The 23,304-nt window shown below is 39.8% G+C and overlaps 1 protein-coding gene across 1 annotated transcript in view; it reads left to right on the top strand.

Moving 5' to 3' along the window:
* The first annotated feature begins 1,647 nt into the window (after positions 1-1,647).
* The window catches only part of LOC139696124 (signal peptide, CUB and EGF-like domain-containing protein 2), a 47,042-nt gene continuing 25,385 nt past the window's right edge, over positions 1,648-23,304 (top strand). Inside the window, exons 1-6 of the mRNA XM_071594722.1 lie at positions 1,648-1,719; positions 9,081-9,271; positions 10,770-11,006; positions 12,500-13,037; positions 15,708-15,824; positions 17,695-17,961. Of these exons, the coding sequence (XP_071450823.1) occupies positions 1,665-1,719; positions 9,081-9,271; positions 10,770-11,006; positions 12,500-13,037; positions 15,708-15,824; positions 17,695-17,961 (1,405 nt within the window). The 5' untranslated portion in view covers positions 1,648-1,664. The remainder of the gene's footprint in view (positions 1,720-9,080; positions 9,272-10,769; positions 11,007-12,499; positions 13,038-15,707; positions 15,825-17,694; positions 17,962-23,304) is intronic.

Genomic DNA, 23,304 nt, shown 5'->3' with positions numbered 1-23,304 from the left:
TTGGTAGTTGTGTCAGTCCAAAAACCTACCTTAACCGGTAGATTACTTTAAAAAAAAATATAACAATATAAGAACACATAAAAAGATCACTCACACGTTATTTCTTGATCGTTTCGACGGAATTCAGCTCCGTCTTCATCGAAAGAAATAGAAGTAATGACTCTCTCTCTCTCTATATATATATACATACATACGAGGGTCATCCGGAAAGTAGTACCCGTTCGTGCCGCATGAAGTGCTGACGACGCGAGTAGCCGCTGGACGAGGTCAGATAGCTTCAGTGGCTTGTCTGCCTTCTCTGAGCCAAGTTGGGTGACGCTAGCATTGCCTGTGTTGTTTCTGTGATTGTTTACAATGTTTAAAAAAATTGAGAACGCCGCCAGTTGTGAAGTGAGGGCAGTGATTAAATTCCTCAATGCAAGAAACGTTCGCCCATGTGATATTCATCGCCAATTAAAGGAGGTGTATGGAGACAATGTAATGGACGAGTCGTCTGTTCGGCGGTGGTGTCGCAACTTCAACATGGGGAGGGGGAACACACACGACGATGAGCGTTCGGGGAGACCGTCTGTCATTACAGACCAACTGGTGAGCTCAGTTGACGAATTCGTGAGGAACGATCGGCGCGTCACAATTGATGACATCTGTGAGCATTTTCCCAATGTTTCTCGAACAATTGTTCATGAAATTGTTAAACACCATCTGCATTATGCAAAAATTTGTGCAAGATGGGTCCCTCGCGTATCTCAATGAGCTGGCGGCGAAGGACTATGCAGCAGGAATACAGAAACTTGTCACACGTTATGACAAATGCCTTAATTTGCTTGGAGATTATGTTGAGAAGTAGTTTAAAGTATCCTCTTTCAAATAAAATTTTTTATGTTTGTTAATATTTACTTTTGTGTCTTTATTTCACGAACGGGTACTACTTTCCGGATGACCCTCGTGTGTGTGTGTGTGTGTGTGTGTGTGTGTGTATATATATATATATATATATATATATATATATATATATATATATATATATTTCTATATATATTTCTATATATATTTCTATATATATATTTCCATATATATTTATTTATGTAGAGAGAGAGCTCAGTTCTGTCCTTCTATTCCTCGAGAAAGGTGGCGTGGACCACCAAAAATTCGGAACCTAATGAGTTTATTTTCTTTTTATTTGTGTTTCTGTGATTTTGTCTTTGTCCACTAATGCTATTTCTTCCGATGAGCATAACACATATAAAATGCTCCAATTAATTTCCGTTAAATCAGAAATATTTTCCCCAGGAAACGACCCTCGTCCAAATTTACATTACTAAAGAACTGTTCACATAAGCAAGAAATTAAATAGTTGAGTGAATACGGAATTGGCTAAAATATATTTTCTGTGTGATACGCAGGAAACTAAATTAAAAGAACATCAATATTGCCGTTACAGGTTCAGACGCCATTAAGAATTGACTTTTCTCCGGCGTATTCTCTGGAGCCAATCCAGGTGGCGGAGGCTGGAACTGATTTCTGGCATTCCCTCTTTCAATGAAGTTCTGCTCCTCGAGAACCCTTTGGCGCCCTGCAGCAGATAAAGGAAGATAAAAAATAAGAATCCTATGCCTATGTTTCCTGGAGAAGAAATTTACTACCAGAAGGCACCGAGCGCCAAGATGGCGATGTTCACCTCTTTTCTGGCGATTCTGGTGTTCTCATTGTCCGTTGGTGGTGAGTATTTTTTTTGGTATGAGGAGTTTTCATATTTATTTTTGACACTACTGTATGAGGAGAAGAATGGAGAAGCCTAATTAGTTTCAATTGCCATAATTTAATGTTTTATCAATTGTCTATTCAGTCAGTCATCAAATATCGTATTCGTATCGTAGTCGTGTGATAAAATCAAATGATCACATATTTATGTATTCATCATCAATATCGTCAGTGTTTCATTTCCAAGATTGGTCCAATTCTGACCTCCATTCTCCTCTATTCATTGTTGTATTCCTCCCTCACCCCCCTGCATGATATCTTCACTGCTTCAAACCTTTCTTGTTTTTTTTCCTTTTTGTATTTGCCTCTTGGTCTTCATGTACGGGATATTCCCTTTAGTATTCCCACCTACTATGTCTCTAACCAATCAATTTTGCCTCAAAGTGTATGCTCAATCCATATTTAGTAGTATTTATTCTTTACCGTGGAGTTTATGGATGCCGAGGGACTAAAATATAAACTGCTAAAATAAAAACGCGAGTTATTCAACATAGAGGCGTGGTTAATTGAATTCGTGAGGGAAAATCAGTTTCTTCACGATCACTGAATTAATCAAATCAATAAACGAGTGATGCTCTAAGTCCCATCAACTCGCTAACATCCATGTTTACACATAAATTCATATCTCATCACATGCTATTAAAACTTCAGTTGTTTGCCACGAGTGACCTCCCCGAATCGTTATGGATGACTTGTTCCTATTGATTGACCTTAGAAAAGACAAATATGTTCTTTGGATGGCCGAATTCCGTATAATTCTAAATCTGCGTCTGCATAATATCCCACAAGCCACCGTATGGGCGTATGGCGAGGGGTGTTAGGACACACCAGACTTGCATGCACAATCGCAACAATAAAATATATACAAAAATATAATTTTTATCATGCACAATTGCGGAAACGTCATTAAACGTATTACACAAACGGCGCTGCTGTGAGTGTAATTTTCCACGTTGTTGTTTTGCATGTGGTATTGTTCCTTTTTACGGTTGGTGACCTATCACCCCCCGCCACACGCCCTTGCGGCGGCTTGCGGGGTATTATGTAGATGTAGATTAAACGTAAACAACAAACCATTGATCTGTACGGTTACGGTTGAGTACTTACGATAACTTCTTACATTTATTGTAAACCGGTCTTTAACGACCACTTCAATTTATCAGGGTTTAGGTAAATTCGCATCTCCGACGAACCTTGAGGGTCAAATGGGGTTAGCTGTATGTCTGTCGAATTAGAAGGGAAAGGCGAGGAGAGATTTTGGTCCAAGCGGTGCCCTCTAGTTGCTATAGGGCGGGGTCTACCCTTAATGACGTAAGAGTTAAGGAAGTGAGTGGGCGCATGCCAGTGCGGGGGTTGGGGGGGGGGGGGGAGTGGGAAATGGAGGCTTCTCCGCATTCATGGCAACTTTTTCCTTTCATCCCCATTCGCCCAGGGCCACAAAATCGTCAAGACGACGATACAATCTTCCTCTCCGGCTTGTACCAATAGAGGGATTCGGATGCTAAAACGTTTCCATTTCTCCCGTCGAGAAAGGATGTCGTTTTAGGAATAGTTTCTCAAGTAATTGGTTCGGTGATCGCATCTCGTTTCCTCCTTTTGGGTAATTGAGATGCGGATACGATAAGGGAAGATGGGTCTGGAGGTATGGTGAGGTGGAACGCTCTTGCTCATGTTTGCGTGGGAATCGAATGAGGGAGGTTTTCTCCACCTACCAGACCCATTCAACTGACCTTCCTACGCTCCCTCTTTCCCCTTCGATATTGACAAATATCTTCGTTTGATTAATTAGGCACCTAATTCTCCTCGAGTCTATCATTCAGCAATTAGAATTTTAAAGAAAAAATTATATATATATATATATATATATATATATATATATATATATTGATATTGTCAGTATTTGACCATTCGCCTGAGTTTAGGTTAAGAAGAAGCTGGTAAATATGTCTTCATCGCACACCTTCCATATGTATTCAACCTCACTTTTAACGGGACATCCACGCATCTATTCATTTATTTTATTTTCTTTTAAAACAGGGACATCTTTATTGATAAAAATTCAGATCAAATAATGCTTTATATTTGAGGTTTTTTTCTCAAATAGGATCTCTCCCTATAATTAGTTGATTAAATCCGGGAAAAAATACGATGATCAAAGTAAAGATTACTAAAATTCTTCAAAATAGCAATAAAAAATAGAAAAATAGCTCATCTTCAAAATACCTTTTGTATCGACACACTAATGCCTTCGCCTCTGTTAGTCACGATATGCTTCCTGGAAGATATTGTCGGAATCTCGTTCAAGTACCTTGCCACGACCTCTTTGAAGTTACCCAGCGTTCCAAAATGGTTGCCTTTCAATCTCTTTTTTATTCTTGGGAGAAAAAGAAGTCCGGCGGTGTTACAGCATCGGGGCTGTAGTAGGGCGGCCACCTTGTTGCCACAACGTTGTCACCTGGTGCTTGGAGAGGTGCTTATGAGTTCAGAACCTTCCGACAGCGCTTTGGGGACCATCTTGTCACACAACTTTCTCATCATTAAATCTCCTCTAAGAACGCGATGCATGGAGGGAATATTGCACTCTTATGCTAACATTCTAACACTTATGCTTCGATCGGAATTGATCATGTCTTTCACCTTATGTACATTTTCACTGCAATGTGTCGTTGATGGGCGTTCCTCGTCGTCAACCTCCTCTCTACCTTCACTAGCATCTTGTGTCTGCGAAAAATCATTCCTTGGTACAATGCTGCATCTCCATAAGCATCCTTAACTATGATCAAGGTCTCCGAACTCAATTTTCTGAGCTTAACACAAAATCGTATCGCGGATGATTGCTCCTTGGAGTGTGGAATCGTGAATTAGTGATGCGACCTTCGAACAGGGGTTCAGTCTAGCAGCGATCCGCACTCTGTAACAACCCGCAGACAACTTACACGGAGCGCCTTGGTTTTCCAAAGACATCCCCACCACCATCCCCGCCATAAATCGCGCAGCTCCAGCCATCCACGTCGGCGGGAAAAAATGGCTCTCCTCACTTTTGGCGGAAACCCTGTGTATTTCGTAAAATTTTGAGTTTTTATGGCAAAAAATTTCAGCGGATATAGACCCTAATCGGAAATATCCGTCGAGTAAATGCATGAAAATTCATAACTCAAAGCCATGGAAGCCATCAGCATTCTTCAAAACGTATCCGAAAAAACCTCCTCCCGCCGATCTCATAAAACTAATGTTCCTTCCATAATTGAATGGGCTTGGTCTCGGTGTTCCATTTGATTATGGTTAGATGAAACTCTTACCAAAATGAACACACGGGGGCGTGCTTTGCTTTGGTTTTTAATTGCATACATCTTTCTTGTGCTTTCCTTCTCTCTCCTGCTCTCGTCCTAGTATTCATTCTTTTGGGTCGTTTTTCATTTAGATGAAAGCTATCCAAGCGCTAAGATCTTATTGATTAGAAAACCCCTTAAAGTCTTGAGTATCAAAGTCCGCCTCCTCGACACCTCTCGAACAGCCGATCAGATTTTATCTTCTTCCTCCCGTCGCCGCCCTTAATCAAGCACTGCGAAGTTTGTTAGTTGGGGAAACCACCGCTCGTGGGGCACGGCGCGAGCGTGCATGTGTGCTTGTTTATGGAGACCCGACAGAGTGGGCGTGGTTCTATCTTAAAATGTTCACAAACTAATAGTTAAAAAGAGGTGGTCACCGCAAGTATAATGGCAGCTATCAAGAACAGATTCACCATGAATCTAAAAAATGTTTTTGCAAAACAAATTTTAGAAAACGATTTAAATTCAAAAAACAAATTAGAAAAAAATACCCGTCGCCATCTTTGTAATTCGATGATGAACCGGATGAAATTAGAATGCGATCTCTCGTGAACTTAAAGGAAGGAGTTTTCATTTTGATTCTTAACTGTTAACTTCATTAAAAATTAAGTTAGGTTTCAACTGTCCATGCTGACTGCCCTTGTTCCTTTTGTCGAGGCATATGGCTATCTTTCTTAAAAATCTCTACAAATTCAAATTTTAATGTAAATAGAAAATTGAGTATTAGTAAGCGGGAAGAAGTGTTTGTGTTGCAGGCGTGATCGCGCGTGCGCACAGCTAACGTCTATATATATATATATATATATATATATATATATATATATATATATATATATATATATATATATATATATATATATACACACATACATGTAAATATATATATGTATATAATATACATATATATATATATATATATATATAAATATTATAAGTTTCAAAAATATCCAGCGGCTTTCGGCGTCTCTCAGAGTTTTGGAATAATGTGAAAAATTGATTGTGTTGGTATTCAGTAGCTGTATGGCACTCGAGGTGCCATTATTTACGTTGGTCTTAGAAAAAAGTATTGCCCGCCATTCATGGTAGCCAACGTTTCAACCAATCTCCGATCATCAGCATGTCGATTACTGAGTACAGACTTTTGAGAATCACGGTGCATATTTCGGGTGAAAATTCTTTGAAACGACTATTTTGAATATAATTTTAGTGAAAAAATTGTGCATGTACTTTTGCCAAATGCTCATTGAAATTACTGGTATTTTAAATTTATTTTTTTTTAAGATTCTTCGGCATCACAAACCGATAATATGATTAGGAGCCTCTTGATTTCTCAATGTGAAGCAAAAGGTTAAAAAAAATCTCTTTTGTCTGCGAGAACGAATAAAATTTTGATTTATCAAGTTGCATTTGACGAAATTCGAATATTTTCTTGATAGTATCTGAACGAAGTTTTTGGTAGTTGGTCCCAAGTTTTCATCCTAATGCTCGTTTTTTTAATGTTGAAATTTTTTAAATGTTCCCCATGCTTTTATTTTCTCCTGGAATGGGATATAACCATGACCAGACCCCCAGAAGAAATTTTTCAGAAATGCGAATTAATAAATCCATTGAAGAGACAGTAATGTATAAAGGGTCGATTTCCACGGGCAACACTGCATTTTTAATTTTCATAAAAATAATTAAATTTTACATTTCCGCTTGTTTTTAATCGATTTGGAGAAATATCGTTCAACAGAGTTCTCTCCGTTCCCTCAACTGTTTCAGTTTATTTGCCAAAGAAGTTCGACATTCTTTGCGAGACAAAGATTCAATTCTGCGGAGCTAAACTTTTAAATTATCCATTCTAGTCTTAGCCATAACTCATATGTAATCAGTTCAGTGACAATGGCAATAGACAACTTAATTTCCAACAAAAGATTCAAATGAAGATCCTGACTTAAGTCGAAGCTACATGTTGATACTTATATTTAGAGGAAACATTTTTTCCCAACCTCTAGCGAACTTTCTGGAGTACAGGGTCGCACCCAAAAGTGGTGGGACTGATTCTTTTACAAGAATTTTATTGATGATATACTTACATCGACTTAATAATCTTCAAAGTGTGCTCCTTGAGCGGCTACACACTTAGTATTACGTTGGTCCCATTCCCCGTACGCCCGCTGGAAATTTTCTTTGGGGATGCCGTTGATGACCCTCGTCGAAGCCTCTTGAACGGCCTTTATCGAGTCAAAACGTCGTCCCTTGAGCTGTCTTTTCATCAGAGGGAAGAAGAAGAAGTGCGGTGGTGCCAGATCGGGAGAATAGGGCGGGTGCGGCAACGTGGCAATGCCGTATTTGGCCAGGAGCTGCCTGACGACGAGCGCGCCATGGCACGGCGCGTAGTCATGATGAAGCACCCACACCTTGCGCATGGCCAAATCCTGTGAAATAATGCGTTAGACGTTGGATGCAGGCAGACCCAACTGGTCTGCAATTTCTTCACTGGTTAAGCGTCGGTCTGTGTTCAGCAGTGTCCTCACTCTGTCCACATTCGTGTCGGTTCTTGCCGTCGACGGCCGTCCGGAGCGATGGTCGTCTTCAACGAGCTCCCTACCCTCTTTAAACAAATTGTGCCACTCAAATACTGTGGAACGGCTTAAGGCAGTGTCCCCATAAGCCTGCTTGATCATATCGAGGGTCTCAGTTTCCGTCTTCCCGAGTTTCGCCCAAAACTTCACGGAACAACGTTGCTCTAAATTCAGATTCATTTTGTTTTTCGACGCGGACAAAAAACTTGCTTCATTAAAAACGGTGTCCTCACTCAACGACAGCCCGCAGGCAACTGAGGTTGGTGTCGGCCTGTTGCTAAGAGCCCCCTCCACCGTACCCTGCCAGGCAGACCCCCCTTCACCGCTCCGTTCGCGCCAGAGAAAATCAGTCCTACCACTTTTGGGTGCAACCCTGGATAGGCAACCCGTTTGTCGTCATCTGATTCGCATATGTCAATTGATCGACCAATTTTCGATATATTTTCATGTCGACCAAGCCGGTATGGATCATTTTAAGGAGTGGGTACATTGAATTTAGATTTATGGATGATGTCACCATATTGTCGGCATGACGTAATGGACGATGTTGGTACTTGGACGATATGAACGTGAATACTTGAAGTTACGAATCTTTCAAATGATTTGGACGATGAAATGGATGTAAATCGTCGCATAATTGCTCGACGATGCACCTACTAGAAATCGATATATGTTATACTTTAGATGTATGGCGATACGTCGGTATATCCGCCCGTCCACTGCATTCATTTCTTTCATATTAGGTCGATATTGATGGATGAATATCACAGGGCTCCTAATTGAGAGTAAAACCATGATATTCAGCGTAAATTTTCCGACAGGTGACTTTCTAATGCTCTGATTAAAATCCGACTCTACGCATCGGAATCCTAGTTTAAGCGTGTAGGTTAATAGGTAACCTGGATTGCTGCTAACTTGCTGGAAGGAGATGCCCAATTGTTGGGAGGAGGTGCCCAGTTGCTGGAAAGAGATACCTAATTGTAGTGAAGAGATAATTGTTGCAATGACATTCGGAATACTGCAAAAGAGAAAACTATATTATTACATATTAGTAATCTGTTGGAAAAGGATAATTGTTGAAAAGAGATAATTGTTGGAAAGAGATAATCGTTAGAAAGAGATTATTGCTGAAAAGATCTTTGTCAGAAGGAGATAATTATTGGAAGTGGTAATATTTGTAAAGGGATTATAGCTGATGGGAATTTTGCCAACAAATGGAAATACCAGGTGGAAACTTATTATCCATTTAAATCTAAATTTATCTCGCAATGGTTTTACATTTACTCTTACATGCTTTTAGTGAAAAAGCTTGGGAATGAAGATCCAAAATCCAAAAAAAAAAAGGATTAAGAGCCTCCCATTTTTCCCATTTTCACTAATGAGCAGCCATTGACCCTAGTTTATTTTATTGTATCTTCCACAGGTGTCAGTGCCCTACACAGTCAGGTTGATATTGACCTGAGCACTGGCGTTGTCCGTGGCTACAGTGAGCAAATAAGGTTCATCCTGACACCTTCTAGGGATGAGAGTCCCATCTCAGATGTTACCGCTGCTGGAACCACCTGCTCCAGAAAGGCCATCATACGGGTGGACTTCGGTTCCGGGCAATTCAAGGTAAGCCGAGAAGATCAATCAACCTTGTTGTCACATGGATAGTTAGGCATATTTTTTCTACTTAGCATAATTTCTTCTTTAAACCATGCCCCACACAAAGGTCGACTGAAAGTTGACATATTATGGCATAATACAACATTTATATTTATCGGACTTCGGCGGAATGTAAGTGAACACATTTAGGGCTAGGTAACTTGGTTTATACGGGTACCTATGATGATATTTTAGTATATGCAAAAAGGTGCTCAAATATTGAATTTCAAAATATTGTTTGATGAAGCTTGTAGAATTCAGTCATCTGGATTTCCTTAAACTTCATACTGAGCATTTTAAAATACGAGGTGTGTCCGAAAACTATCACACCTGGGTTCCTATCTCCGCATTGGCGCTAATATTCGTCATCTGGGCGGTGGGCTGTGACATCCTTCAAAGGAGTCCCCATTTGATTGAACCACATTCTCCCGGCGGTGCTTCCACATCTTAAAGCAGTCGTCGAACACAGATTTTGGAATGGCCCTTAGCTCGCGCATTGCATCACTCTACGTCGTCGAGCCGCTTTCCTTTGAGCACCATTTTCAATTTTGAGAACATCCAAAAGTCGTAAGGAAAATTGTCGGGGCTGTATGGAGGCTGGCGAAGCTGTACAATCTTTTTTTTCACCAAAAATAGCAGCACAAGGTTCGATGAATGCGCTGGTGTGTTATCGTTATATTTCTTCTCATAGCATCACGAAATCTTTTTCAGAACTTCAACGTAATATTCTTTCTTGATCGTGTGACCTCGTGGAGCAGATTCTTAGTGCACAATACCCTCAAAATCAAAAAGAATAATAAAAAACGTCGCTCGGATACTTTTCGGACACACATCGTATATTTTAATTTAGAATTACTATGCATTAGTGGCGGTGGAGACAGTGTCATTTGCAGAATTACACGGTTGTGGAGATGACTGTCAAACCAAGCAATGCCAAGTCCTCTCATGGAGACTCCACAGCTGCGGTCATGAATTTCCTATATTTGTTTGACCTGTCAGCCATGTTGCATTTGCTTGCCTTACCAAATCAAAGACCCCAGGTTGATGTCAGACGGTAGGATTACTTTAATATTTATCCGCACTTCAGAAAAGGTCAAAAGCAAGTCTTTGACAAGGCAACAATCGTGGGTCCATTCAACTTTAGTACTTTATTATTCTACTGTAATTTAGATTAGATTGAAATGAGATCTTCTAGACTGCCGTATTCTGGGACCCATTCATCCCTGGTTGCTCAAATATTCAAATATACTCTAGATAAGGCAAAAAGAAGGTAATTTTCGATGCTAGACCGATCCTGAATTCATTCGACCGAAATCAGAGTGAACATTTGACGCTGTAACAAACTTGGGCTGACCTCAATCATTTCATTTCATTTCCTCTGTCCTGGGTTTCATTCTGTGACCGTAATCAATTGTTTACTTTTACCCTGACTGCATTTCTGCTCTTCCTTAATATTTCCCGGTAGGTTGCTCGTGTGGTCCTGAAGTATGGAGACTCCCCGAGAAGGTGGACCTTCGATGCCTCCGACTCTCCTCTGGCGGATGGCTATGGTTCCGTAGTCTCATCCCCTCTTGCTTCCTCCGGCCACCACAATCTGACCTTTGGTGCCATGGCTGAGATCCAGGTGCTCAACAGACAGCTCAGGGTGTATGGTCGGTGGCCCGCACCATCCCTCAACCTCTACGCTAAATCAACGCACAAGGTAGGAGCAAGGCTATGCTTTCAATATATATATATTTGTGTTCTTGTTCTCATGTATTGTGAGTAGGAGAAAGCTCTGAGTAAATAACTGGAGTTACCCACACAGCAAAACAATAGCATGGTGAAGGATACTTTCGTATTGTAATGGTTTTAAAAATAGAATTTAAATAACTGCAATTAATTCCTGAAACACGCCGAAATCTGGAAGGTTACTTGTTCTACTTACACCCCATAGATGCTGCTTCTGCACTCTATATCAGGATTATCATACGGGGTGCCAAGTTTTAATAAAAATAATAATTATTATTTTTACATGTAAATACGAGGGAATAGTGAAAACTAATGCACACATTTTTGTACACCACAGATAAAATGACCTTCAGAAGCACTTCTAGTGGTATGTGGAAGTAACATTCCCCCCTCAACACGCATGTGCAGGTTTGAGGTCGTTGCATTCATCCAGTGTATTTTGAGAAGCGGAAGTACGGAGACTTGTTCTACTGCTGTCAGCGTGAGTTATAGAGACACCTAAGGGTACTCATTACACCTCGGACGATGAGGTGAAAATAGCTGTCGATAACAGCACGCTGTTTAAACTCGCGTTGACATAGCATTAGAACACGTCCCCATAATTCCGCTTCTCAAAATACACTGGATTAATATAACGACCTCAAACCTGCGCATGCGTGTTGAGGGGGAATGCTACTTCCACATATCACCAGGAGTGCTTCTGAAAGTCATTTTATTTTTGGTCTACAAGCATGTGTGCATTACTTGTCAGTCCACCCTCGAATAACCAACATAGTCAATAACTTCATATTTACATTTTTTCAAGTGAGAAAAAATCAAATTCTACTCAAAAATCAAATTAACTGAATTTACCCAATCAGTATATTTTATTACGGTTTCCTTGGGAGAATATACTTTCTTATACCTCCTTTCATTACATCTAAATTGCCTGTCCAATTTCTACCCCTTTTTCGTTTGCCCAACGTTATCCCATCTATTCACAGTCGCTAATCAAAATGCTCTGAATCCATCTTTTCTGTCTCATTTGGATTTCTCCCAACAATCTCCTCTCCTCTCCCACCATACCTAGCAGGTCTTCGTTTATTTTTCTTTCAGTCCAGTTAAACCTTGATATCCTTCACCACAACCACATCTCCAAAGCCGCCAACCTACACCTATCATCCTGCTACAATGGCAATGTTTTTCGTGCTGTACAAAACCACGTCCCATAGTAAAGTTTTAATGTAATAACTACTACGACATGAAAATACGGCTATAAGTGGAAGATTATGAATCGTTTCATATGAAGATCTCCTAAGTTAAGGTAATCCCAGTTGGTTTTGTGCGTAGGATTTGAAAAAAAAGTTGAATTGATAAATTTGTTCAATTGCCACAACTGTGGGAAGTTTCGACCACAGTTCCACCGCATCTCTTCCTAATCCCCGATGAGATATCAATGATTGAACCCTCACATCCATCTTTCAGATGGAGCAGGAGGTTTTTTCTGAGGAAACCCCGGACGAATCTGAGGAATCGCCCCGTTCAGAGGAGGCCTCCCCAGGGGTAATGAGCGACGGCGGGTCCAGCCGGGAGGCTGCCGCCTCTTCAGAAACGCCTCCTGGTGACCCTCCAGCGGGAGATGATGACCAAGAGGATGACCAGGAAGGAGAGGAGGACGTGGGGAGTGGGAGGGGTGGAGGTGTTCGGCATCATTCCACAGGCACCCCCACGCCCACCTTGCCCCTTGGAGGCTCCCGGATGTTTGTTCGTGTGCTGGATGGCACAGTACAGCCCCACGGTCACGTGGAGCTGGTGGTGGGGTCAAAGGGGAGGTCTCTCTGGTGGAGGGACGGTAGGGCGTCCCACGAGTTGCCAGCACCACCAGGGTTCCTGCGCCAACACCAGAGACGCCATTCTGGGTCCTCCTCTTCCCTATACCTGTCTTTCAATCGTGTCCTCGGCGGGGAGTGGAGGTCAGGTTCAGGACTCTGTGCCATCTCGGTTCAGATGATGGAGGCGGAAGGTAAGAGTTCGCCGGATATGTGACCTCTTTGGTTGTCTTGACCTCCCTGTTCCTTCTCTGGTCTCTTGCTCATTTATAGATCACTGTGTTGTGGACGTAGTGTGGACATTATTCTTCAAATATTTCTGCAATAGTATGTTAAGATGGGTAGGTGAATCTGCTGAATTTACTCTAAGGCATTACTGAAATTTCTTTCAATTTGTTAGCGGTCAACACTACCAGGTCTGTTCAAAAAGTATCGCGGCTTTTGCGTTTTTCAAGCATTATTTATTAATTCACGGATATATATTTTGTCCCCTTCAAAGTAATCCCCATTAGATATTATACACTTGTGCCAACGTTTTTTTCAATCTTCGAGGCACTTCAAAAAATTATTTTTTGTGACCTTGTTCAACTCCTCCTTCGATGCAGTTTTTATCCGGTTAATCGTAGCGTAGCGTCGTCCTTTCATGGGCCTCTTCGGTTTCGGGAACAAGAAAAAGTCACCGGGGGCTGGATCTGGGGAAGACGGTGGCTGCGGCATCATTAGTGTGTTGTTTTTGGCTGAAAATTCATGCACTAGTAACTAGGTGTTAGCAGGGGCGTTGTTATGGTGTAAAAGCCAATTTCTGTTATTCCACAAATCCGGGCGTTTGGGTTGGATTGCTTTGCGCAAATTGCACATAACTTGCAGGTAATATTCCTTATTTACCTACGTTCTACCCTGTGGTAAGAACCCATGACGCACCACGCCCCGGCAATCGAAGAAAACTGGGAGAAAAACTTTCACATTCGACCGAACTTGGCGCACTTTTTTCGATCTTGGCTCGTGCTGCAGGGAATGTTTGAGCTTTAGTTTCCGCGTCATAACCATAAGCCCATGATTCGTCACCAGTTATGACCCTCTGGAGCAAATTTGGGTCGTCGCGGACAGAGCCTCATTAGCATTGTTAATGCGGTGCTGTTTTTTGTTGAAATTGAACAATTTTGGAACGAATTACGCGGCGACCCGTGTCATGCCTAAATCATTGGTAAAAATCGAATGGCAATTGATATATTTAGGTCCCAGGCAACTTCTCTAACCGTGATTCGACGATTGGTCAATACTATTTTCTTCACTTCATCAATGTTGTCTGTCTTTGACGTGCTCCTGTGTTCCGGCTCGCTCTTCGTCCTTCACATCTTCTCGACCCTCTGAGAAAATTTTGTACCACCGATAAACGTATATTCGGTCCAAAATAGCTTCTCCATATGCCAAAGTCAACATTCGTAATCCGTCCGCGCACTTAATGCCGTTTTTCACATAAAATTTGATACAGATTCCTTGATCCATTTTTTGGAACAGGCAAACATCGAAGACAAGGCAAAACAGCTGTCAACAATTAACTGAACATTCAAAATGGCCAAACTTTTCGTAATAAGTGAGACATCAACATCGCCAACATAAAACATCCTATAAAGTCGAAAATCAAATATGCGTAACCCACGGAAATTCAAAATTCGCGATACTTTTTGAACAGACCTGTATGGTTTATAACATCAGCCCCAACCTCATGCTCTGTGGTGCAATGTGTGTGGATGGCTACGATTACCTGATAAATTTGTGCGTATGATAATTCGTCAGACCATGTTGATCCTTTAAAAGTCATCAGAAATTTACAGTTTGTTGACCGAACCATCAATAGTTTAAATAGCTGAATCACTCCAATGGCAAATTCAATCATCTGGGTTGCAATCCCACTAAAGGTCAATGTTATTTCTATACCATGAAGGCAACCTCCATTGAACTCACTGCTTCAGCTAGTACATCAGGTTATTTAAATTCCTGTTCCTTATTTAGTTCCATTTACCTTTTCAGACAGCTATATAGTAGAAGTGAAGTGGGAAATACCTCGGTAAGATTTTACATGAGGTCACAGGCATAAGTGTGTGTAATCAATCATCACTATGGCGTTAAGGATTGTGTGGGGGTGAAGGGAGAAAGGTATACACAAATTGATTAGGCGTAATAATTCACCAAATGTTGGTTCTATTTATTGTAAATGTTGATGATGATGGATCAGCAATTTGTGACAGATTAATATATTAATATGTATTGTACACATGGGGATCGAGATACTGCGGTGGCTATTGTATAGGCTTCCCATTGAGAGGGCCCAAGTTCAAATCCTGGAGACAACATATATTTTTCAGTGGGATCCCAATCCCTACTTGAAGTGCTTTTCGGAGAGCACTTTGAGGGAGTCGACGTCCGTCAGATGGGACGTTAAACTGCAGACCCCTTGATGCCTTTTGACAGGCTTATGCCGATGCTGGGTTTCTCTTCACTCCTCCTTTCCTATCGATCCCTAATGGCATAAATAACCTTAGCTGTCGGTGGCATACCATAAAAAAAGTATTGCACACATCAGTATTAATCTCCCAACAAATATCACTAGTAATCCATCACATTTAAGTTATAATTTGTCTAGTTCCTGACTCTGAGAAATCAACTTTTTCACCAATCAAAAAAAAATAGAAATTTCAGTGGCATATCACTCATCTGGCAACTTATTCAACTCATTTCTCCTAAAATGTCGAAAGGATTTTTAAAATGTTTCCTGGTAAATTTCAATTCAAGATATTTACATTGAACTTCTCCATTACCTTACCTCTTTATTTAAGCATGCATTTCATTCTTTTTAACCGCAGATCAATGTCCAAGTGCTCAGAATTCCTGTGACAAGAATGCTGTTTGCAAGCCGTCTCGAGTTGGTCATCAGTGTTCTTGCAAGAAGGGTTGGCAGGGGGATGGAATAACATGTTCAGGTAATAATAAATGTATAACATTTTGTTCAAATTTCAATCAAGCAAACAAAATTTTTTTTCAGTATCCAGGTATGGCAGAATTGTTTTTTTTTTACATCCAAATTTAACTAAAGTCAACGGCATCACTCTGGTTAGTCTGAGCTTGAAAGTCTTCTGATGAAAATTCATTCTAATTATCCACAAATGATTGTGTCAATTCAGCTCACCACCTTTGAAATCTGCATCATTATGCTCCCTTTCAAATTTATAGTAAAATATTTCCGTTCAGAAATAAAATTCTGAATAGTGAAGTTAATTTGGATGCTAATTTAAGATTTAAGATGTAGTTGCCTTGCTTGGAAAGGCTCAAAAATACGTATAGCGATGTTCAGTCAATGCCTTACAAAATTTACTTATAATGGTACTTTATTAGTAAAATGTAGATTGGTTATATTCATTTGTGTGACTCTGATATCATTAAATATATTTTATAAAAATATTAATGATTTAATTGTTTTAAGTATTTCATCAAAAGAAATCCTATATTGATGCATGCAACAGTGAAATATGTAATTACATTAGAAAAATTCCCCAGTTATTCTTGTAAAAGAAACAAGCCTCTATTTAAGGAAAGTCTTCTTTAATTTATTTAGGTATCTGTGCTCCTTTTTCATCTTTTACTATATCAGGAAATGATTTGATGGTTCCAATTTTGTCTACAGCATTTGTGGGCAGTTCATAACTACAACAATTTTTCTAATGCCTTTTTAATCTGTTCCTAATGCACAAAATGGCTTTAAATACTAGGCACTCATTCTAGAGCGATCTAACTTTCCGGTTCATGCCGTTTTTCCTCCATCTCCCTTGTACCTTACACTTTCCACCTAGTGCTTGGACCCCCTGCCGTACATCTTTTTGGTGGGTCACTAGGTATTTCTGTACATGTAGATGTAACTCAAAGTAGCTTCTAGCTATGAATTTGAATTCACTGCTAATCCCTGCCTCAATAATATTGCTCTTCCTCGAGAGATTATTGAAATAAGTACATTGATGTTTTCATTGTCGCACGTATTTATTTGTATTTCATTGTATACAGGTACATACATTGCATAGTGGTTATTTTGAGTTTTTAGAAATACATTCAAGTTTTAAATTCATCCAAATCTTTTCTTAGGATTGGGCATACATAGAAAGAAGTGATTTAGCTTTAAATATGCTGCCACTCTTAAAGAAATTAAAAAAATATATGCATGATGCAATGTATAGGGTTCACGTACATAGGGAAACCCCTAATATGATAAGTGTTTCCAAATACTTCAAAGTAGCATCGCTTATTGTATGTACAAGAACAGCTTGTAATCATCTGATTTTCCACCGGGGCGGTTAAACAACATCCATTTAAATGCATTGTCAATTGAGTGAAAGACGAACTGATGGCATTTTGGCTACGTGAATGTATTAAATATGTGTTTGCCAGTTTGGTGGTAATAGTCTTGTGGATGTGAAAACTGTGCTTTAATTAATGCATGACATTTCGAAGAGGTCAAATATAGCATGACAACAAATGCAAGAAGACTCAGCAATGGACCAGCCAGTTTTTTCCAGTGAGAAAAAGAGACCCCCCCCCCCCCAAAGATGGGTTCTTGGTGACCATGGAAACATGTTGTCAATGTTTGCAAAATACATGTATGTCTACATGGAGCTTATATTGAAAAATGACAGACGTTTTTAATTTCTGATGTGAGTAATTAATCTAAAAAAATAATAAGATTTTAGAACTTGGCACTCCGCATTTTTACCATTTACTGAATGCATTGGAAGACTATTTATGATTATTATTATAAATGAAATGATGGAGTAAATGAGTTGAGATGCAATTTTTTCATTACAGATATTGATGAATGCAGAATTAGGAACGGGGGTTGCTCTCACATTTGCAAAAATGAACTCGGGACACATTCCTGTGACTGCCTGCCAGGTTTTACTCCTGACCCCGACGATCCAAATAACTGCATTGATGTGGATGAGTGTGCTGGGAGAACAAAGCAAGGGGCTCCAATGCATTCTTGTGATCATAGTTGCCAAAATGTTATTGGTTCCTATGAATGCCAGTGCAGGAAGGGCTACCATCTTGCCTCTGATGGTCACCGGTGCATTGGTTAGTATGGAAAGAATTTATTTTTCTTCCTTACTTTCCATTTCCACAGCAGTGAACTTGAAAACTTTTTGGCATTAAGTTTCTCAAATGTTGAAATCTCACCTGATCTTTAAGTCTGACCTTTTCAAGTCCTTTTTGGTCCTTTGTTATTTTAAAAGGGCATTTAATGCACTATTTACAGGCTTTCTATAAAGAATAATTTATGCATCTATCTCTAAAGATAAACACTATCAGTTTCATTATCTTAACTTCATGTTTTTCTCAGCCTGTATATTTCTTTTATATATACAAATATATATACATGCACACATATACATGTGTGTAAACATATATATATATATATATATATAAATATAAATATATATATACTACCTTGATCAAAAAGTTCCCGGAATAACCACCGTGTGGCGCTCCCATCGTTCCGATTTGAGTTCTGTATTTTCCTCGGAGATTGGTATAAGAAGCTAAAACCCCGCATTTATCCCATAAAAGGAATAGAATAGAGTTCCAAAAATAAGGAACAGTTAATTTATCACTCACTGTCTCAAGAAGTTTCTTCCGTTATCACAAGTTTACGTCCATTTTTCCCAACAATGTTATATAGGCAGTTGAAAATTATGCTATTCCTTTTAGAATTGTGAAAAACATGCCTTCAAGGCTTAAGTGTTTTAATTAGTTGCACTTATTTTTCAATAGCTCTTATGGAGGAATTAATAGGAAACATGCACATCCAATAAAAATTCCATATCCTTCGTACTTACGAAAACCTGCGCGACATGTTTAAGGATAGAACATGTGTAATTGTAACTAAAGGTGATCCATGTAATATGTAAAATGTTATGCAATTATTTTCCGAATATTTAAGTAATGGGTTAGTTCAAGCTCAGCGGCGTTGTTTTCGCGGCATGAACTGGCAACCTTGATCATATTTCGCTTGTTGGGTGTTAATAAACAAACCCATTAGCCGCAAAGTAAAAATATGGCTATCGGGATGAAATTTAAAAATAAATATAAAATTTGATATAGATATTTGTGAATATTGGATAATATAAAATTAAAGTAAGTAAAAAAAGAGCTAAATTCTTTATGGCATAAAATAATGAGCAGCAAACCTAATCAATCACGACACGCCAGTAAAATATCAACCATCATCCAAACAACAAATGAACATCGTTATCACTTGTATGTGTATAATGTAATGTGTAATCGTTTTTCCGTCTATCTCAATTCACCATAAATACTTTTCATAAAGAATAAAACTTGATGGGATAAACATTACTCAAACATATAGCCATAAACCATAAACACAGTAGTCAACCCGAAGGTCGGTTTGGTAGGTGATTGTAGAGATCACCCAGTACTAAGCCCTAAGCGGCGTGTGAAATTCACACATCAGGGTAGGGGGACCAGTACCTTTCCCTGTGCCGGTTATGGTTTCCCAGGAAAACCTGGTACCCGAAAAATCACATAGCCTTGGTGGAGCTGCAGGTACCCAGAGACTTTCCCAGGAATCGAACCCGGTACCCTCCAGTCAGCAGTCCAACGCTCTAACCCCCCTGGACTACCGCGACCAACCTTTAAACATATGTTATGTGAAATAATATTTAAAAGGTAATATTTTAATAGAATGCAACGACATACAGAACATTTCTGGGACATGGTTTTTTTTGCATACGCTAATTGAAATTAGTTTCTTAATTTATGCTCATGCAAAGAAAAAAATAGGTGAAGAATTTATTATTAAATATTATTTTCCTGCAACACAATGAAGAATTATTCCTAAAACCATACATAAATTAATCGAACATGATAATATTATTACGGCTCGCGTTTGAATGGACGAACATCCAAATGGCCGCCTCCCCGATGTTCCCTTTCTAAAAGCTTAGCGCACCGGTACACCAATTACAAAATATGCGTAAACACCGTGTAAAACAGCAAAAATTACATAATATCTATGAAATGTTGGCATGTTATGAGTTTAGGTGTGGCGATTTAACCAACTTTGTGATGATGCGTTCGTGTCGGGCGAAACCACGTCGGTCTATCGAATTGACGCGTAGTTTTCAGTAACGAGACCGCCCCCCACCCCCTTTCATCCCTTCGAAATGACGTCATTTTGTTGAAATTCGCGCGTGCGTGATGCGTGATCCCCAACAACACCTTTCAACCCGAATTCCACGCAGCAGCAACACGCAAAGGACACAACCCAACTCGAAATCCGTTTTGAACACCCCCCCTCTTCGTCCCCCCTCCGCCTAACCCCCCTACATGGTAAAAAAACACTCCACGCCCCGCCCCTCTCTCTCTCTCTCCTGCGCGTCTCCGGAACGCCTTAAAGACTTAATCTTTTCTCCCCCTACCCTTGGAAAATTCTGCTCGTCAGGCAAACCTTTTTAATACAACAAATAATTTGAAAATTGACATTTTTAGCCTCTTCATCTGATTACAGCTCCTTAACACGATGCAATGATATTTTGGCAGTAAAAATTGTGCGTAGACGTGTTCAATGTACACTAATTTTATTTTCCTTTTTGTCACTATAAGCTCGTTCCTAATTGCGTGTCAAAGTACGAGGGAGGGCTGAAAATTGAAGGCACACATGCTTGTAGACCACAAACAAAATGAACTTCAGAAGCACTCCCAAGTGGAACGTGAATGGTAACATTCCCCCTCAATACGCATGCGCAGGTTTGAGGTCGTTACATTCATCCAGTGTATTTTGAGAAGCGGAAGTATGGAGACGTGTTCTAGTGCTATGTCAACGCGAGTTAAACAACGTGCCGTTATCGAATTTTTAACTGCTGGAAAAGTGATTCCTACTGAAATTCATCGTCGTTTGAAGGTTGTTTATGGTGACGATGCTATTCATAGGTCTACTGTAAATCGACATCCGTCTTCTCATCAGGCAAAAAAGTTCAACAGACAACCATCCGCAAAAAAAAAACTTCTTTTGGCTGTGTTTTGGGATGATCACCGAGTTTATGATTCCGATTTTCTGGAACGAGGGGCAACGGTAAATTCTTCTCAGTATACACGGTCTCTAAAACACCTCCATCATCGAGCCTCGTATATGTGCTAGCAGAATATTCTAAATGAGGAGAATTTTTGACGTATCAAAACGATTTTAAGTTTACTGCAGGTGTTATAAACTTGTGGAGAGGAAATATTTCCAAATAATACTCGTTTTAAAGAATTTTACAGCTAACGCTCATTATAATAAAAGTACACCATTGGTAAAATTCGATTAAATTCAAAAAGTTAAAGACTAAGTTAAACGTCATTATAGGAAGACAAAAAATTGAGCAGATGGCATAATTTAACTGCGTACCTTGGAAGATTTTTGGACCAAAATGGTCGAATTGGTAGGGTCGCAAGGAGAAGAAATGCATTGGGCAAAAAAGCTTGCGGAAGGAGGAGGGAGCTGATGATAGGGACTCGTCAAAACTTTTATATGGAGCGTCGTTTTCTACGGCGCGGAAACATGGTCTGATGCATAGATTGGGGGCATTTGACATGTATGGAAAAAAATGAAATACAAGGCATGGTGAAAGAGGAGTAGCGAGGACTGTAGGATGCAAGTGAGGCAGGAAACGTGGATGCAGAGCATTTTTATTGGAAATGAGATGCTGAAGACTATAATACTTATACAGAGGGAAGAATGATAGGCAAGCGAAGAAGGGGTAGAATTAGGATAAGGATCTTCCTTTAATGTCATCCAAAATGTATAGTATATCCTTTTCCTCCCTCTAACTCGCTTTCCCAGCATTCTCCCCTCTAAATAGCACCAACTTCAACGCTCCTATACCTCCTTTCATCACATACCGCATCCATTTGTCCTACCTTCTTCGAATTTCTCCCAGCAACCTTGTATATCTTCCCTTGCAATGCCTAGAACTACACTGTTTTCATTTTTCCAATTTTTATTTCCTTAATTCTTCTCCATACGCCCACATCTCGAAAGCCTTCAAATCTACACTCATCATCTTGCATCAACAACTAAGTTTCTGAAGCACAAAAAACCAAAATCAATGTTTAAGTCTGCAATAGTATTTTATTTGATTAAGCGTCCTATCATCAATTGCCGAATTTTTATGAACGCTTCTTTATGTAACTCGAAGTTTCCAATTAATATTCACACCACTCTGCCCACCTTCATCCAAAACACTTCCTATATCAGTGAACAGTTCCACCGGTGGTTGGTTATGTTCTCTAGCTTTGATTTTTACATTAGTCTTCATTTCTTTAGAATTTCATTATCTTCATATTCATACGATTAATCCTTATTCAATGCCTATCACACTGATCCTACAATCCGATCAGTAATGACTGTAACCCTTTTGACTAACCAGGAAGCTAAACCTTGATTATGGAGTTCTCCACCTTATTTCACTCCTGTCTTCTACCTTCCCATGCTTCTTCTACCATTTCGCCCGAATACATGTGTATATTGAAAAGAGCAGGGGGTAGTGGGCACCCCCATTTTACTCCCGTCCAGCTATACACAACCTAACTCTCTAATCGCTATCCGCGTGTGCATTCTTGGGCACGTTAAGGTCCCGGATAAGTCATCTATCTCTTCAATCTACTCCAATCCTTCGCAAAATGTCCATTAACTGTGTCCAGTTTACTCTGCAGAACGCCACATCAAAATCCATGAAACACACAAAAGCATCCTGGTTGTACTCCATGTCCCTGCCATTTATACTCATATTATTATAATAACACAGCCAGGTTACAAAAAACATTGTAATAGCCGGGTACATTGTCAACATTTAATTAATGACGGGTTGCGGAATGAAAATATTTCAAATGTAAATTGCACACAGTCATTTTCGCCCAAAATCCGTAATATCCACCAAGTGAGCCCGAAGACTGTTGAAATTATCCAAAGAAAGATTTTACATTACCCAGGTCAAATGCCCCCCCCCCCTTAGTCATGCTAATCTTAGTCATATTTTAAATATAAACTCACCTTTACTAGTTGGGGTGCAGCATTTTCACCTTCCGCCATTACCGCGTCCTTATTTTGAACCGTGTCATCAGCAACAATATACCATTTGGATGACGTAGTAAACAAACAATTGATGTGGTCTCCTCGACAACTAAGACCTTCAACAACAGCAATCCGACGAAATTAGATGAGTTGAAACCATTGACTCGTAGAATTGGTGGAAAACCAGAGAGAAAAAAAGAGGAAGAGTACGCGAAAGAGTAATCTCCACGACACTGAGATATTGGAGGTCTCACAACAGAAGTAACGATCAATTAGAGCGCTTTGAAATGACATGCAGAGACATGATATCTATAAACCGCAATGAGGGTTCTTTTGAAAGTTTTTAG

The sequence above is a fragment of the Hetaerina americana genome, unplaced genomic scaffold, assembly GCF_022747635.1.
Source record: "Hetaerina americana unplaced genomic scaffold, ioHetAmer1.1.p SCAF_69, whole genome shotgun sequence".
NCBI lineage: Eukaryota > Metazoa > Arthropoda > Insecta > Odonata > Calopterygidae > Hetaerina > Hetaerina americana.
This window is presented reverse-complemented; position numbering and strand designations above follow the sequence as displayed.